Genomic DNA, 18,942 nt, shown 5'->3' on the forward strand with positions numbered 1-18,942 from the left:
GGCGGTACGCCATGTTTTTGTAAATAGGGGTAGATATAAATTTTATTTTCTCCTAAATTCCTTTGTCTTTAACGTGTTTCTAGAACTTTCTAACCTATTCCTTTTCTGTGGGTGGGGGACGACCTTTGTCCAAGGACAAAGGGGAGAAGACAAAAGGGACATTAAGAAGCCCTGAGGCCATCAGAGAGAACGAACTGGATACTTTTGGGTCAGCGTCTGAGGTGTGCAGACGTAGGAAAGAGCAAGCTAGAGGTTTGTCGCCTAGTGGGACAAACGGAGAAGGCTTGGAAGTCGTCTGCGAACGGACGAAAATTAGAAAGACATCCAGCCATAAGACCTCAAGAAAAAACGCTCCCGAATTCTCAAGAGACGGAATCAAGAGGAAGGAAATTGAGTTAATTCAAGTACCAATATAGAGAAGATCGGAGACTCCCAAGTTTACCCGGGTACCCCCACAAAATCTGTCCTTTATACTTATCTCTTCTCTTCATATCTCTTAATTTCTTTACCCTTCTTCCTTAGCATATAAGCTAGATTAAGGTAGATTTAAGTAGTCGTAGTATCTTAAACCATAATCTTTTTATTGTCGCGAGCACGTGTTCTATTTGTGAAAATATAGAATTTTGTCGGACGGATTCGAACTTGTGCACGTACTATAGTTTGGGATCAAGTGTGTTTAGTGTAAACGAACCAGGTGTACGAAGGACTAAGTAGCTGTAGTTGAATAAATATCCTGTTTAATTTTATGGTTACTTCTTTGTCATCCTTTTTTGTCCTCCACACCACCACATTTCCTTTGTCAAAATCTATGCATAAGTACAATCTAGACCAATTAAGCCCTTGTTTGGTTGGTTTATTTGGTTATGGCATGCAACATGTGGGTGATTTCTTCAGGGGATGACTTTCAGCAGTACTTTCTATGGGAAACTGGCACCCTATTTAGGTGTTACAAATTTGAAAAAAATCTGGAAAACTCCACATGGCTGGCCTGTTGGCCAGGTGCAAACCTGCAACCAACTACCAGTGTTTAGTGGTTTTATCCACTTGGCCACTGGTGGGCGCAATTAACCTTGTCCTCTCGATTTTTTCTTGATCTTCTGTAAATAACATGGAATTGAATAAAAATCATTTTTGTAATTACACCAATATTTTTGATGTATTGTAGGTAATATTTTAATTTAATTTACCCAAGGGTGTTATTTTTCATTGTTTTTAAAATGGTTTATTTTTTGCTTTAATGACATAAAAATTTGGTCATTATTTTAGTCTTTTTTTGACCCCATATCTGGTTTATTTTGATGGAACAGAGATGGTAACATTGCTCCTATGGGCCATGGCCTACAGTCATTCAGAGCTGCATTTAAACTGTCCAAAAGACATGTGGATAAAATATTAATGATAATGTAATTGTAAATTCTATAGTGATATTAATCAAGATGTACTAGTAATTGAAAAAATATGCATATTTTAAGGATTTATAGAAATGTGATTTTCTGAAAGCAAAAATTAAAATTCTCATAACTCTTCATAATATGTTAGGGAAAATAAAGAGTCCATTAGAGGGCTTCAAGTTTCTTGAAAAATTTATTCATTTTATAAGCAAGATAAAATATAGATAGGGTTTCTGACTCTTCTGAATTCTGCAGGAGACTTGAATTTTGGCAAAAGTTTTGAAATCTGTAACTTCCAAAGTGAGGCCTATTCCTGTTGATTTTACTTCATAATCAACTTATGCTTATACTGTTTATAATAAAGAATATGAGACAGAACTACTGAGTGTCAAACTGGAATTTGTTACAAAATATAGCATACATTTTAAACTTTCAGCAACAAACAGTTTTAAAAGTACATACTAGCAAAAACACATACTGGTCACTTTAAAAGACCATCATCAGGGAAACCGAAAGTACAAAATAAAACATTATATATTATAGAAAGATAACATTTAAGAATATGTATACATTAATGCTATTTACATCAGTGCTGTATTTGTGTTAAAAATATGTTTGTTAAATTTTTCTATAATTGTAATTTTAAAATTTTTATGATGTTCTATGTTAACTTTGAGAATTTTATACTTTTAAATTTTAAAATTTTGTAATATTATATATAATCTTAGAGAATTCTTTTTGTATTTTTGAATTTGTAAAATATGCACTCTTTCTTATAGTGGTGCACACTCAGGAATTAATATTGGGGAGAGAACCAAGTTGAACAGATAAAAAATTTTTTAATACAAATTCAATAAAATTCCCTTCTTATGTGATCACTAATTCATAAGTACTATAGAAATAGATGATATGACACAATATAAATTAAAAAGGAATTCTGATTAAGAAAAGATTTTCAGAAAATTTTAGTTTTTTTTTTTTCTTTGGAGATTGCCAGGGTCCCTCCAAAGAAAAAGGTGCACCACCTTTGCCTCCCATTGCCAGTTCTGGATGCACCCCTATTTTCTTATATGTTCCAAATATAATGATACAATGAACTTGATAATGATCTTTAAAAATGACCAAAAACATTAGTAGTACTATTAAAGTTGTTTGTTATGCTGGAGGTTTCAGGTGTGTGGATATATTTTAATAGTAGACTGAGTTTTGATGTTTATTTCTTATTCAAAAACATCAAATCTAAAGTTTTTATTCCTTGAATGGAGAATTCTGAGATCAACTTCAGGAATTTGCAAGCCTAATAAGAATGTTTGCACTTACCATTTTCCATGCTGACAATAGTCAATATCCATAAACTATCTTATAATATAATAATAATAATATCTTATAATGTAGCAAAACTAAAACAATAATAAGCTGTTCTGTATTAATTTGTCTCAAATCAATCATTTTTCATCTCTGTATAATTTCAATAAAACTGTTTATTAAAAGTTCTTTTTCAAATAACTAGTTTTAGTGAAGGAAAAAAAATTTAATTGGTTATAATGTAAAGAACAAAGATTCAGTACAAAGATTCTTCTTTTTTTCTTGTGACTTGGAACATATTTTTAATTAATAATGTAATCACTAGAATAAGTTAATAATAAAAATAATTTAGATGATAAGAGAGTATACTGATAAGAATGCCATTAATGTATATAAAAAACTGTTTAGTACAGAGTATACGCAGTTGTAAATAAATAAAAAAATCAATTATATTTTGTATTGAGGTACAGTACATTGAAGTACAGTAGAGTCTGGTTTTATGTGGAATTGATATACAGTCGAATCTGCATAAGTCATCATAAGTATAAATAGACATCATGGTTAAATAGCCAGTTTTCTGTGGTTCCAGCCGACATACATAGGCATCAGTATTAAAAAAACTCTGGTTTACTTGACACTGTTTAACTCATCACTACTGGATAAATTGACATACTTTTTCTGTCTCACACTCATTTACACGTTTGATAAGTGGACTCTTCTGAAAAAAATGAGTTCACACCACACAGCTTAATGTCACAGCAGAATCCAATTTTGCATTTTCTCACCTCTCATTCATGCGTTACTTGTAGCACGTGTTTCACATCTGTTAGAAATGAGTATCCCAAACCTAATAACACTTATGCTGAAGGAAAAATATGAACTTGTATCTGAATTTGAATGTAATAAAACTTCTCAAACCAAATTTGCAAAACAAGAAAACCTTTCAAGAAAAACAATGGTGGGAATTCTGAAGAAAAAAGAGGAAATTAAGAAACTTTTTCTTGGGTCTTTGTCACGGCTGTCTCAAAAACGCCAGAAAAAGTCACTATACAAAGATGTCAAAGATGCTCTGGTATGTTGGCTAAAGCAAATTCATTCATCAAATTTTCCCATTTCAGTGCTGATACTGAAACAGAAAGCGATGGAAATCACTGATATACTTGGAGTAGAAACCAACTTAAGTGCCAGTGATGGATGGTCAGAGAGATACATTGCATGTACTGTATAAAGTACTACTTGTAGTACTTTATACAGTACATCCTAATTGTAGTTTTATGGTTTTTTTTTTTCAAGTTTGTTTTAGTTTGAGGCGCCAACGCCTACAGTCGCCACCAGAGGGCCTCGTGTGGATGACGTCAGCGTTTCGTCAGATCACCGCGCTTTTTCGACTTGCCACGAGGCAGTTCAGGTGTGTTCGACAAGAGCTCCGCTACTTCCGACNAAAAAAAAAAAAAAGTAAAACTCGTCTCTACCCTCAAAGTAAGCTTTTTTCGCATTTTATAATAGTACAGTAAAACCCGTTAAGATGTTTTTGCCTAAGACGTTAGAATGTATATGGAGACACAATTTAGTTCAACCACTTTGAAGCTTAATAACTAACGCTTGTTTTAAACCATCTGACTCCGATTCTGACTACTCTGACCACAGAAATTATTAGGCTTCAAACAGGGTGAACAAAATCATGCCTCCCACACACAGTCTAACATCCACACATATAGAAAAAAACCTTAAATCTTTTGCATATCTCGAAATTTCAAGGTGTTCCGAGTCCAAAAATGTAAAAATTTGGGAGGGATCATTTTTTCACCGAGCACTACACTTTCCCTCTGTTATATATAACATCCGGTAAAGTAAAAATTATCAAATACATATTTATATATTACTTAAAGAAGTCTTTTAGCTTTGGAATAAAAAGTTGCTACCTTCTATCTTTATTAGAACTCTATTTATTGAATCTTTTGTTCTGAGGTCACGTGATGACATCAGAATTTCTGCGTCTCTTTCGGTAACAAGTCCGCCCCTAGTCGGAGTCGGAATTGGAGTCGGTATATTTTTATGTGACTGCAGCCCTGGTAAAAAGTCTCCACCATGTAAACCTGTATTATGTAAGTTAAGGAAGTTTTAGAAGAAAGGTATGAATTGACTGTTTATTCAGAGTGACAGGTTTCTTTAATTTAGCACTCCTTAATGATCTGACGTGTTCACAAGCTATCACTACATTTCAATTAGGGACAAAGATCTTTTAGTTTAAATTATTTTTAAATTATACTTTGCAAAATCTGCACCCTCTTCCATGCATACATCTAATTCAACATTTTTGAAAAAGAAGCCAAATTCTATCCATTCTTTATTGAGTAAACTTCTAGAGTTTTGGACCAAAGAACTGTGATTTACTATATTTTATTGATGTGTATGTATATACAAAGTCAAGGTGAATTACCAGATGATATAAAAATTGAAAAGCTTGTAGTGCTCCGCTACTATATGTACTGTACAGTATGTCCTTATTATATTATATATGTATTACTGTTTGGTTCTGTTGTACTGAGTTTAAAAATAAAAAATTGTTATGCGATATTGTTACCTGTCATCACATACTACCTTGCAGCCGGTAAGTCTTATGCGCGTTTATTGGCTAAAATGGAATCACGTGTGTGTAGAAGTTCCGGATAGAGGGAGGTTTAAAAGGAGGTACACTCGGTGGAAGATTCATTCTTTTTTCCTTTCCTGGACAAGAAGGAGCAAATTGATCTTCCTAGTGAGTGAAAAAAAACGGTAGGGAGAAAAAGGACGAAACAGAGAAATGGTAGAAATTCGTCGACCAGAGCTTTCAGGAAGGAGGAAGACATAGAAAAATTAAATTCGTTTGCATCGACATAGGAACTTCGTCGAAATACATCAGATCCTCAACAGAAAAAACCTAGTAAGTAAAGGAATATTACCCGAATGTTATTTCATGAATGAGGTGAATTCCTCACCACATGTTTTCCGTTGCCTTTGTTACCAGAGGGAGAGAGTCAGCCCCGATTCTAATATGTATTCATGAGTGACCAACGAAAGGGGTATCATCTGTAAATATTTTTGTAAATTCATAGTCTTACATAGGTTAAGGTTAGTAAGTTAAGTCAAAAAGAAAAATTGTATATTCAATTAGGTTAAGTTGTTTCATTAAACTAATTTTTCTTTAACTCGTTCATCTGTAAAGTACTCAGTTATTCTTATCCCAATCTTAAGTCAGGATTTGTTTCGAAAAACCATGATACTACATGCTGATTGATAAATACTGTTACAGATTTTCGAAATTTACCAATAAGACAAAAATTTTGAAAGTTAAACACTTTGGATGGTTTTTGAAATTTGACCATATATATTTTAACTCAGTAGTTTTCAAACTTTCTGTACTTCTGCTCCCTCTTTTTTCAGAAAAAATTGTTGAATGCTTCAATTGTGAAGAAGTTGAAGAAAAATTCTCCAATGCTTTGTGTGAAAGAGTTTTTCAAAATTAACTTAATTAAAACAAATGTTCACAACAAACTCTCAACAGAAAGTATTAATGGTTTTGTATTAGCTTCCAATAATTTGTTAAATGTCTGTCAAAAAAATGCTAAATGTTATGAATGTATGTTAAATACTTTTTGTCTGTACAGTTTTGTTTGTTTAAAGATGGAGGGATTGTTATCAATACTATTTTATTACTTGTTTCTGTGGCGGTACGCCATGTCTTTGTAAATAGGGGTAGATATAAATTTTATTTCTCCTAAATTCCTTTGTCTTTAACGTGTTTCTAGAACTTTCTAACCTATTCCTTTTCTGTGGGTGGGGGACGACCTTTGTCCAAGGACAAAGGGGAGAAGACAAAGGGGACATTAAGAAGCCCTGAGGCCATCAGGAGAACGAACAAGACACTTTCGGGTCAGCGTCCGAGGTGTACAGACGTAGGAAACAGCAAGCAAAGGGTTTGTCACCTAGTGGGACAAACGGAGAAGGCTTGGAAGTCGTCTGCGAACGGACGAAAATTGGAAAGACACCCAGATTAAGACCTCAAGAAAAAACGCTCCCGAATTCTCAAGAGGAAGGAAATTGAGTTAATTCAAGTACCGATATAGAGAAGATCGGAGACTCCCAAGTTTACCCGGGTACCCCCACAAATCTGTCCTTTATACTTGTCTCTTCTCTTCGTATCTCTTAATTTCTTCACCCTTCTTCCTTAGCATATAAGCTAGATTAAGGTAGATTTAAGTAGTTGTAGTATCTTAAACCATAATCTTTTTATTGTCGCGAGCACGTGTTCTATTTGTGAAAATATAGAATTTTGTCGGACGGATTCGAACTTGTGCACGTACTATAGTTTGGGATCAAGTGTGTTTAGTGTAAACGAACCAGGTGTACGAAGGACTAAGTAGCTGTAGTTGAATAAATATCCTGTTTAATTTTATGGTTACTTCTTTGTCATCCTTTTTTGTCCTCCACACCACCACATTTCCTTTGTCAAAATCTATGCATAAGTACAATCTAGACCAATTAACCCCTTGTTTGGTTGGTTTATTTGGTTATGGCATGCAACATGTGGGTGATTTCTTCAGGGGATGACTTTCAGCAGTACTTTCTATGGGAAACTGGCACCCTATTTAGGTGTTACAAATTTGAAAAAAATCTGGAAAACTCCACATGGCTGGCCTGTTGGCCAGGTGCAAACCTGCAACCAACTACCAGTGTTTAGTGGTTTTATCCACTTGGCCACTGGTGGGCGCAATTAACCTTGTCCTCTCGATTTTTTCTTGATCTTCTGTAAATAACATGGAATTGAATAAAAATCATTTTTGTAATTACACCAATATTTTTGATGTATTGTAGGTAATATTTTAATTTAATTTACCCAAGGGTGTTATTTTTCATTGTTTTTAAAATGGTTTATTTTTTGCTTTAATGACATAAAAATTTGGTCATTATTTTAGTCTTTTTTTGACCCCATATCTGGTTTATTTTGATGGAACAGAGATGGTAACATTGCTCCTATGGGCCATGGCCTACAGTCATTCAGAGCTGCATTTAAACTGTCCAAAAGACATGTGGATAAAATATTAATGATAATGTAATTGTAAATTCTATAGTGATATTAATCAAGATGTACTAGTAATTGAAAAAATATGCATATTTTAAGGATTTATAGAAATGTGATTTTCTGAAAGCAAAAATTAAAATTCTCATAACTCTTCATAATATGTTAGGGAAAATAAAGAGTCCATTAGAGGGCTTCAAGTTTCTTGAAAAATTTATTCATTTTATAAGCAAGATAAAATATAGATAGGGTTTCTGACTCTTCTGAATTCTGCAGGAGACTTGAATTTTGGCAAAAGTTTTGAAATCTGTAACTTCCAAAGTGAGGCCTATTCCTGTTGATTTTACTTCATAATCAACTTATGCTTATACTGTTTATAATAAAGAATATGAGACAGAACTACTGAGTGTCAAACTGGAATTTGTTACAAAATATAGCATACATTTTAAACTTTCAGCAACAAACAGTTTTAAAAGTACATACTAGCAAAAACACATACTGGTCACTTTAAAAGACCATCATCAGGGAAACCGAAAGTACAAAATAAAACATTATATATTATAGAAAGATAACATTTAAGAATATGTATACATTAATGCTATTTACATCAGTGCTGTATTTGTGTTAAAAATATGTTTGTTAAATTTTTCTATAATTGTAATTTTAAAATTTTTATGATGTTCTATGTTAACTTTGAGAATTTTATACTTTTAAATTTTAAAATTTTGTAATATTATATATAATCTTAGAGAATTCTTTTTGTATTTTTGAATTTGTAAAATATGCACTCTTTCTTATAGTGGTGCACACTCAGGAATTAATATTGGGGAGAGAACCAAGTTGAACAGATAAAAAATTTTTTAATACAAATTCAATAAAATTCCCTTCTTATGTGATCACTAATTCATAAGTACTATAGAAATAGATGATATGACACAATATAAATTAAAAAGGAATTCTGATTAAGAAAAGATTTTCAGAAAATTTTAGTTTTTTTTTTTTCTTTGGAGATTGCCAGGGTCCCTCCAAAGAAAAAGGTGCACCACCTTTGCCTCCCATTGCCAGTTCTGGATGCACCCCTATTTTCTTATATGTCCCAAATATAATGATACAATGAACTTGATAATGATCTTTAAAAATGACCAAAAACATTAGTAGTACTATTAAAGTTGTTTGTTATGCTGGAGGTTTCAGGTGTGTGGATATATTTTAATAGTAGACTGAGTTTTGATGTTTATTTCTTATTCAAAAACATCAAATCTAAAGTTTTTATTCCTTGAATGGAGAATTCTGAGATCAACTTCAGGAATTTGCAAGCCTAATAAGAATGTTTGCACTTACCATTTTCCATGCTGACAATAGTCAATATCCATAAACTATCTTATAATATAATAATAATAATATCTTATAATGTAGCAAAACTAAAACAATAATAAGCTGTTCTGTATTAATTTGTCTCAAATCAATCATTTTTCATCTCTGTATAATTTCAATAAAACTGTTTATTAAAAGTTCTTTTTCAAATAACTAGTTTTAGTGAAGGAAAAAAAATTTAATTGGTTATAATGTAAAGAACAAAGATTCAGTACAAAGATTCTTCTTTTTTTCTTGTGACTTGGAACATATTTTTAATTAATAATGTAATCACTAGAATAAGTTAATAATAAAAATAATTTAGATGATAAGAGAGTATACTGATAAGAATGCCATTAATGTATATAAAAAACTGTTTAGTACAGAGTATACGCAGTTGTAAATAAATAAAAAAATCAATTATATTTTGTATTGAGGTACAGTACATTGAAGTACAGTAGAGTCTGGTTTTATGTGGAATTGATATACAGTCGAATCTGCATAAGTCATCATAAGTATAAATAGACATCATGGTTAAATAGCCAGTTTTCTGTGGTTCCAGCCGACATACATAGGCATCAGTATTAAAAAAACTCTGGTTTACTTGACACTGTTTAACTCATCACTACTGGATAAATTGACATACTTTTTCTGTCTCACACTCATTTACACGTTTGATAAGTGGACTCTTCTGAAAAAAATGAGTTCACACCACACAGCTTAATGTCACAGCAGAATCCAATTTTGCATTTTCTCACCTCTCATTCATGCGTTACTTGTAGCACGTGTTTCACATCTGTTAGAAATGAGTATCCCAAACCTAATAACACTTATGCTGAAGGAAAAATATGAACTTGTATCTGAATTTGAATGTAATAAAACTTCTCAAACCAAATTTGCAAAACAAGAAAACCTTTCAAGAAAAACAATGGTGGGAATTCTGAAGAAAAAAGAGGAAATTAAGAAACTTTTTCTTGGGTCTTTGTCACGGCTGTCTCAAAAACGCCAGAAAAAGTCACTATACAAAGATGTCAAAGATGCTCTGGTATGTTGGCTAAAGCAAATTCATTCATCAAATTTTCCCATTTCAGTGCTGATACTGAAACAGAAAGCGATGGAAATCACTGATATACTTGGAGTAGAAACCAACTTAAGTGCCAGTGATGGATGGTCAGAGAGATACATTGCATGTACTGTATAAAGTACTACTTGTAGTACTTTATACAGTACATCCTAATTGTAGTTTTATGGTTTTTTTTTTTCAAGTTTGTTTTAGTTTGAGGCGCCAACGCCTACAGTCGCCACCAGAGGGCCTCGTGTGGATGACGTCAGCGTTTCGTCAGATCACCGCGCTTTTTCGACTTGCCACGAGGCAGTTCAGGTGTGTTCGACAAGAGCTCCGCTACTTCCGACTAGACAAAAGATTGTAGTGCTAATCGACCATCGCCTACATTGGTGAGCCGAACATTAAAACTCATCGAATTTACAAATTTCGCCTGGAGAACAGAAATATTTTACCAGGTACGTGAAAACAATGAGTCAACCCGTGGTCGGCCACGTGGCCGTCAAGCCGCCGCCATTTTGGACCGAGAGCCCAGCACTTTGGTTCGCCCAGTTGGAGAGCCAATTCGTCCTCGCGAATATATCCAACGATGAAACGAAATACAGCCATGTAGTCGCGAGTTTATCGGAACGTATGGCTACCGAAGTCCAGGACATTTTGGCCGCTCCTCCGAATACCGACAAATACAAAGCGATTAAACGGGCACNTTTATTCTCAATAATTTTCAAATGTTAAAAATGAATATTTATATTTAATAGTAAATTTAGGAATTACTTATTCGCTAGTGTTTTTATGATTGTATTAATAAAGAGATAATGCTACGGTTCAGTTTTAGTTACGTTAATTAATTTTCGATCGTTCGAAAATTAACTTTTTCTTTACCGTATTTCATAATATTGTTGAACACAGTAAAAAATTACTAAATTTCTTATTAATATTTTAAAATATTATATTTTTTTTTCTATGGAAATCGAATAGAAATAAACATAAACGTAATGAGCAAAATAGGAGGAACACGTCCTGTGCTTTTTTCTATTTTTATATCAATTTATAAATATTTTTTATAACTTAAGTTTATTGTAATATAACGTAATTATAAACTCGCGTATATTACTTGTATTATTAGTAAAATAAATATAATTGTCTTTGTAGTTGATTATTTTAGAAGTTTTCATTTAAATTTGATTTAAAAATATTGAGTGTATTTAAATTACATAAATATTCGTCTCTTTTAATTAATGACTTTTAACTTGTTTGGCAATGTTATTGGAAACCAGAAAACCAGTTTCGGTTTACAATTGAAGTTTCCTGGAATTTTCTTTTTTTACGTTTTTATTTTTCATACTTCCTCATTATTAAATTAATAATTATGATGATGTTTAATTTAAAGTTAGTCGGAATGACAATTTACATCATTAACAACGTTCTGAATTATAGAATTTGTAAAATATAGAGTTTATATAAATATATTTAAAAATACTTTACTTATTTACGATACTCAATTGCACTTTACAACACTTCATCTACTTTCGTACTTACTAATGACGTAAAATGTTATAAAATTACATTTCTGTTATTATATCGTTGTGAATTATTTTTAAATATATCGATTTATAAGAAAAATATTATTAGTATATTTACTGTTAAATTCGCTTTCATTATAAACAAGTCGTTGTTAAACGGAAATTCATAGTTAGCTTCCTTACAGTTTTTTTTTTTTTTTTTTGTTATATCACGTGCGTTTGTTTTGTCACATTTCACCAGTTATCGGGTCATGCGGCTACACGCTGCCTATTGGCTAACGTTTACACCACGTGACGGAAAAGATCCCCTGGTGGAGGAAACTATAAAAGGGAACATACGACCTGAGTGAATACCTTTTTTTCGTTTGTTCCTTGGCACTGTGGATGTTCGGACAGACTATAAGGGAATCCAAGTTATCATCAAGCGAAGGTAATCAAAGAAATACTAATCACCGAGTATCAATGGTAAGGCTAAGATATTTAGAAGATATTCGTGAAGTAGATTAATAAAATTAAGAGGACTGTTAATTTTAATACGATTGGGCTTTGTCTAAGAGCACATGGTGGATGTGTACGATATTCTAAGAAATAGAAGATCGATAACTAGAAAGGTCCCCTGTTCTGCACCAGGAGGATTGAGTTACATGTGTTGCTATATACTGTAATTATATTTTTGTCTATGCTCACTTTCGTGCGATATACTCGTTTTATTTGTTGAAAAAGAAAATCGAAAAATTGTAATCAATTAAGCGTGGTGTCTAACCCTTGTACTTCATAGTGTTGAGCTATCTGATACCTGGGGTATATATAAATAAATGTGTTACCAATTTTTTAATGATTATCTTGTGAAGTCCTCATTTCTCTACTAACATATAGACATAATATACCTTGGTATATTAACAATCTCCACAAATACAAATACAGTAGTCTATACTTTGCTATTTTAACATTGACTATTTTAAAATGTTCTTTTTTTCAATAGGTTAGAGATTTGCAGAAAGTATATTTTCTACAAATTTTTGATATTTACAAAATAATCTGAAATGTTGAAAAAGAACTATTTTATTATCATGTATTTACATTTACAATTTTAAATGTGTTAACAGTTGATGTTAGGTAATTAATAAATTATTAAGACTACAATTGGTTAATTAATATTTTAAGTTAAATTTAAATATCTTTGTGCTAAATTTTATCTACAGTTGACACTTTTTCTACATTCTAGATAAAGAAAAATGGTATCAAATGTAGATCTAATTGAGCCAAATGTTTTTTCTTTACATAATATGTATAGAAATATGTATTTTTCTTTTCAGGTTTATTTTGTAAAAATTGTAAAATAAATATATTTTGTTTTTATCTATATATAAATATAGTAATTAGTATATGATGCAACCTAATTTGCGAGAACCTCGATCAAAACGTTTTGCTCCATATTTTGCTCAAAAAGAATTATTGCCTTTTGAAACAATTGAAAAAAATGGAAAAAAATATATAATACAGGAGAATTATGTTGGATATTTAACAGCAATAGGAGTTGAAATAAAAGATGAAAGAAGCATACATCAGTTACATGAAAAGGTAAGTTTAAATTAATTTTAAATAAAGTTTAAGTACAGAAAATGTTTGAGAATAATTCTAAATTTTTTTATATGTTTAATCATTAAATTTATTTAGAACTAATAACTGAATAAAACTATAGTATAACACAGGCATAAAAACCAAAAATCCAGCAAAAGAAATGAAAACTTAATGATAAACTAATATTTTCTACTGCTTTTAGCAATCCTTGTCAGGTTACAAACTGAAAAGACAACACAAAATCAAACATAAATTTTTAAAAGTGTGGAACTGGTGTCTGATTGGATGGTGAAGTAAGCATGAATTTGAGTGTTTACCCATTAGAAAATTTTTTGAGGATTTCAGAATAAGATTGTCATACTTGCAAAAGGGTGTTATTGTCCTTGTAATTAATGGGGGTTTGTATATCTTCAGTTTCTCTAAATGCTTGAGATGGTTGGGATTATACTCATTTGTTTAGCCATTGATTAAAAGAACACCTAACATCAATTAAAAAGGGTCACACTACAACTGCTTTGGCAGCTTTTGCTATAAATGATCAAGTTCAACTGCATCTAGACAAGGCACATTGCATAGACCACTCCAGGGCCCTTAGCCTCGAGTTTTTCATGTTGTACTCAAATTGATGTCATTGAACTCACTCATGTTACTATGACTCACATAATCGGTAGTCACGATTTAGACTCATCAAGCGAACTTGAAATGCAAGCAGAAGTAGGTCATATTCACTTGTTTACATGTGTCATTAAGCATGATGGGATTATTTACAATGCATCTGGGTTTGTGACTATAATGATTCGAACAATTCAACTTAACTGTAACAAGTTGTAAATAAATCAACATGAATTAGTTTACATGTGCTACAGTTAAAAGTTTTGTCTTATCTATACTAATATTATAAAGCGGTAATGGCAGTTCAGGTGTGTTCGACAAGAGCTCCGCTACTTCCGACTAGACAAAAGATTGTAGTGCTAATCGACCATCGCCTACAAGTTGTTATGTCGGATAACTTGACACATTTCCACTTCCCCTTGGGATGTGGACTTATGCGGACTCGACTGTATAAAGACATGTGTTTTCATGGATGGCAAATAGTTAAATTAATCTTTATATGCACGATTAATTATGACTGTTAATGTGTACATTTCTGACCATTTATCAACATACAGGGCTGGCAAAAAAATATATAGTGCTATGTGACTATTGTAAATATTTTTATCTTGTTTTGTTTTTTTTTTTTTTTTTTTTTTTTTTTTTNTTTTTTTTTGTTATATCACGTGCGTTTGTTTTGTCACATTTCACCAGTTATCGGGTCATGCGGCTACACGCTGCCTATTGGCTAACGTTTACACCACGTGACGGAAAAGATCCCCTGGTGGAGGAAACTATAAAAGGGAACATACGACCTGAGTGAATACCTTTTTTTCGTTTGTTCCTTGGCACTGTGGATGTTCGGACAGACTATAAGGGAATCCAAGTTATCATCAAGCGAAGGTAATCAAAGAAATACTAATCACCGAGTATCAATGGTAAGGCTAAGATATTTAGAAGATATTCGTGAAGTAGATTAATAAAATTAAGAGGACTGTTAATTTTAATACGATTGGGCTTTGTCTAAGAGCACATGGTGGATGTGTACGATATTCTAAGAAATAGAAGATCGATAACTAGAAAGGTCCCCTGTTCTGCACCAGGAGGATTGAGTTACATGTGTTGCTATATACTGTAATTATATTTTTGTCTATGCTCACTTTCGTGCGATATACTCGTTTGATTTGTTGAAAAAGAAAATCGAAAAATTGTAATCAATTAAGCGTGGTGTCTAACCCTTGTACTTCATAGTGTTGAGCTATCTGATACCTGGGGTATATATAAATAAATGTGTTACCAATTTTTTAATGATTATCTTGTGAAGTCCTCATTTCTCTACTAACATATAGACATAATATACCTTGGTATATTAACAATCTCCACAAATACAAATACAGTAGTCTATACTTTGCTGTTTTAACATTGACTATTTTAAAATGTTCTTTTTTTCAATAGGTTAGAGATTTGCAGAAAGTATATTTTCTACAAATTTTTGATATTTACAAAATAATCTGAAATGTTGAAAAAGAACTATTTTATTATCATGTATTTACATTTACAATTTTAAATGTGTTAACAGTTGATGTTAGGTAATTAATAAATTATTAAGACTACAATTGGTTAATTAATATTTTAAGTTAAATTTAAATATCTTTGTGCTAAATTTTATCTACAGTTGACACTTTTTCTACATTCTAGATAAAGAAAAATGGTATCAAATGTAGATCTAATTGAGCCAAATGTTTTTTCTTTACATAATATGTATAGAAATATGTATTTTTCTTTTCAGGTTTATTTTGTAAAAATTGTAAAATAAATATATTTTGTTTTTATCTATATATAAATATAGTAATTAGTATATGATGCAACCTAATTTGCGAGAACCTCGATCAAAACGTTTTGCTCCATATTTTGCTCAAAAAGAATTATTGCCTTTTGAAACAATTGAAAAAAATGGAAAAAAATATATAATACAGGAGAATTATGTTGGATATTTAACAGCAATAGGAGTTGAAATAAAAGATGAAAGAAGCATACATCAGTTACATGAAAAGGTAAGTTTAAATTAATTTTAAATAAAGTTTAAGTACAGAAAATGTTTGAGAATAATTCTAAATTTTTTTATATGTTTAATCATTAAATTTATTTAGAACTAATAACTGAATAAAACTATAGTATAACACAGGCATAAAAACCAAAAATCCAGCAAAAGAAATGAAAACTTAATGATAAACTAATATTTTCTACTGCTTTTAGCAATCCTTGTCAGGTTACAAACTGAAAAGACAACACAAAATCAAACATAAATTTTTAAAAGTGTGGAACTGGTGTCTGATTGGATGGTGAAGTAAGCATGAATTTGAGTGTTTACCCATTAGAAAATTTTTTGAGGATTTCAGAATAAGATTGTCATACTTGCAAAAGGGTGTTATTGTCCTTGTAATTAATGGGGGTTTGTATATCTTCAGTTTCTCTAAATGCTTGAGATGGTTGGGATTATACTCATTTGTTTAGCCATTGATTAAAAGAACACCTAACATCAATTAAAAAGGGTCACACTACAACTGCTTTGGCAGCTTTTGCTATAAATGATCAAGTTCAACTGCATCTAGACAAGGCACATTGCATAGACCACTCCAGGGCCCTTAGCCTCGAGTTTTTCATGTTGTACTCAAATTGATGTCATTGAACTCACTCATGTTACTATGACTCACATAATCGGTAGTCACGATTTAGACTCATCAAGCGAACTTGAAATGCAAGCAGAAGTAGGTCATATTCACTTGTTTACATGTGTCATTAAGCATGATGGGATTATTTACAATGCATCTGGGTTTGTGACTATAATGATTCGAACAATTCAACTTAACTGTAACAAGTTGTAAATAAATCAACATGAATTAGTTTACATGTGCTACAGTTAAAAGTTTTGTCTTATCTATACTAATATTATAAAGCGGTAATGTTTGTAAGTATATAAGTAAGTAAGTTTGTATGCAGCAGGTAATCTCCGAAACTACTCATCCAATTTCAAAAATTCTTTCACCAATATTTAGAATGGAACTTCAGGGTGGACATAGGCTGTGTATTATTCCGTTAAACAGTCATATAAATTAAACGATATCATCTATGATTAAGGCTTTTATGTCCAACAGATGGCGCTACGAGTACGACGCCCTAAGTTTGCTTTTCTGTGAAAATGAACTAAAGCAGATCATCTTCTATCTATTTATATAAATAAAAATATAATGTTTGTTTGTTCTTACCAATTCCTTTGAAATTTTGACATAACGCTGCATTCGAATACGCAAGTGTTTTTATATAATATACGTATGGATACAATTTCCGTAATCACTCAGGATATATTTCTTCATACTTGAAGGTCAGACTATTTACAAAAATATCAAAATTTTCGAGTCTATCTTAATCCTTTTTATACACACCAGAAGTAACAGTTAACATGGGTTTTACTGAAGAATATACTTCTTAAAACAAAGGTAAACAATAAGTAAAAAAATTCACAAAGTTAAAAACGATCAATGTGGTGAGAAGAAAATTTTGATATTTTTGTAAATAATCTGACCTTCAAGTATAATATACGTGTCGAAATTCCCCCCACTGAAGGGAGATGGTTAGGATTAAGGCTTACGGTAAAGAACTCTGCTTCTATTTATACTATTTTAATGCGGGGTTTTGCGTTTTTGATTGCGTTTTAATAGGGTATGTCAAGAGAATGTCTTTTCTCTTGACGTACCCTATTAAAACGAAGAAATTTTTCGAAAAATTTCCCCCCCACGGGGGAAGTGTTATACATTTATAATAGATACATTTTGAGCCATAACAACGCGTGGCGGGGTCTGCTAGTAGCAATATAGTACACAGAAACAAAATGGAAACTTCCAATGTTTTATTTTAAAAAATAAGCAAAAAGAACAAAAAGAAATATTAGTAACATATATAGAAAATGACTAAGACAAAACCTTTCTCACTTGTTTCTAGCCATTTTTGGCCTTCTTAATAGGCCTTCTACAGGTACACTGTGGTACCTGAAGAAGGCCACTCAGGTACCTTCTTCAGGTACACAGTGTGTAAACGGCTAGAAACAAGTGAGAAAGGTTTTGTCTTAGTCATTTTAAATAGTTCTAGCCCCAAATGCATAGAAATATATGGAAAATAATAAGAAAATGAACAGTGGAAAATTTGACAATGAATTTACAAGAAAAAGATGATTTGATTTGTGGAGAGAATTAGTTGAAAAATTAATTGTGTATTGGAGCTAAAAAATGTGTTGTGCAATGGAAAAAGTATTTTAATTTAATCCTTTTTATTAGTGTTGATATGACATGAAAAGAAATGGCATCTACTCGTGGTCGAAAAATTTGTTGCCTTCTTAAACAACTCTTTAAGCTCCTTCTAACACTTCAATTGCAATCAGAATAGCATATCTGTCAGCCATTTTCACTTTCGTGTAGCGATCTCGCATGCTCTACTCAACGTGAGTAGCAACTCACATGGTGAGATGGGAAAGCACGAGAGTTATAACGCGCGACTACCGATTTGATGTCAGAGTGTGAGATGGTATCACGTGACACCTTCAACACACTGGGTGTTGTAACACGAAAAACTCGAGACTAAGGGCCCAGAGTGATAACCATCTCAAGCATTCATTTTCATAAAGGGGATGAAGACTCGGGACTACTCATTGGTATTGCCCGAGTGTGAAGAAGAGTAGAGGAAAGGTAGTTAAGGGAAGAGGCGAAGGGGAAAGAGTAAAGAGAGATAGAAAAGGGGATGAAAAGGGAAAGTTTCATGGGTGCCCAGCCTGTTTTATTAAGAATCAAATGAAACATACAGATATGGCTCCTGTCCATCAGATACAGACAATAATTGCAATATTTACAGTATGTACAATTGAAGACAGTTTGATTACACATAGTTTGAAAACAATTTTAACTGAAAAAACAGAAGAACATAAATCAAATCAATATTTTGAACAAATACAGTTCTTGCCTGTCAGACGATACAGACGATAAATAAACTTTTAACAAAATATTTTAAGGAAAAATGATTACACAT

The 18,942-nt window shown here is 31.9% G+C and overlaps 1 protein-coding gene across 8 annotated transcripts in view; it reads left to right on the plus strand.

Moving 5' to 3' along the window:
* LOC111638255 (tRNA-splicing endonuclease subunit Sen2-like) overlaps positions 1–18,942 on the plus strand; it is a 47,306-nt gene that overhangs the window by 8,163 nt on the left and 20,201 nt on the right. For 2 of the 8 annotated variants that reach the window (XM_023383925.1, XM_023383926.1), the window contains exon 2: positions 13,071–13,275. In XM_023383925.1, the coding sequence (XP_023239693.1) occupies positions 13,081–13,275 (195 nt within the window). In that variant the 5' untranslated portion in view covers positions 13,071–13,080. Of the gene's footprint in view, positions 1–13,010; positions 13,276–15,589; positions 15,921–18,942 lie in introns of those variants that run through there. The other 6 variants (XM_023383927.1, XM_023383929.1, XR_002758832.1 and 3 more) reach the window with 6 other exon arrangements.

This window comes from Centruroides sculpturatus, unplaced genomic scaffold, assembly GCF_000671375.1.
Source record: "Centruroides sculpturatus isolate CEXI.00-Female unplaced genomic scaffold, Cexi_2.0 scaffold938, whole genome shotgun sequence".
Classification (NCBI taxonomy): Eukaryota; Metazoa; Arthropoda; class Arachnida; order Scorpiones; family Buthidae; genus Centruroides; species Centruroides sculpturatus.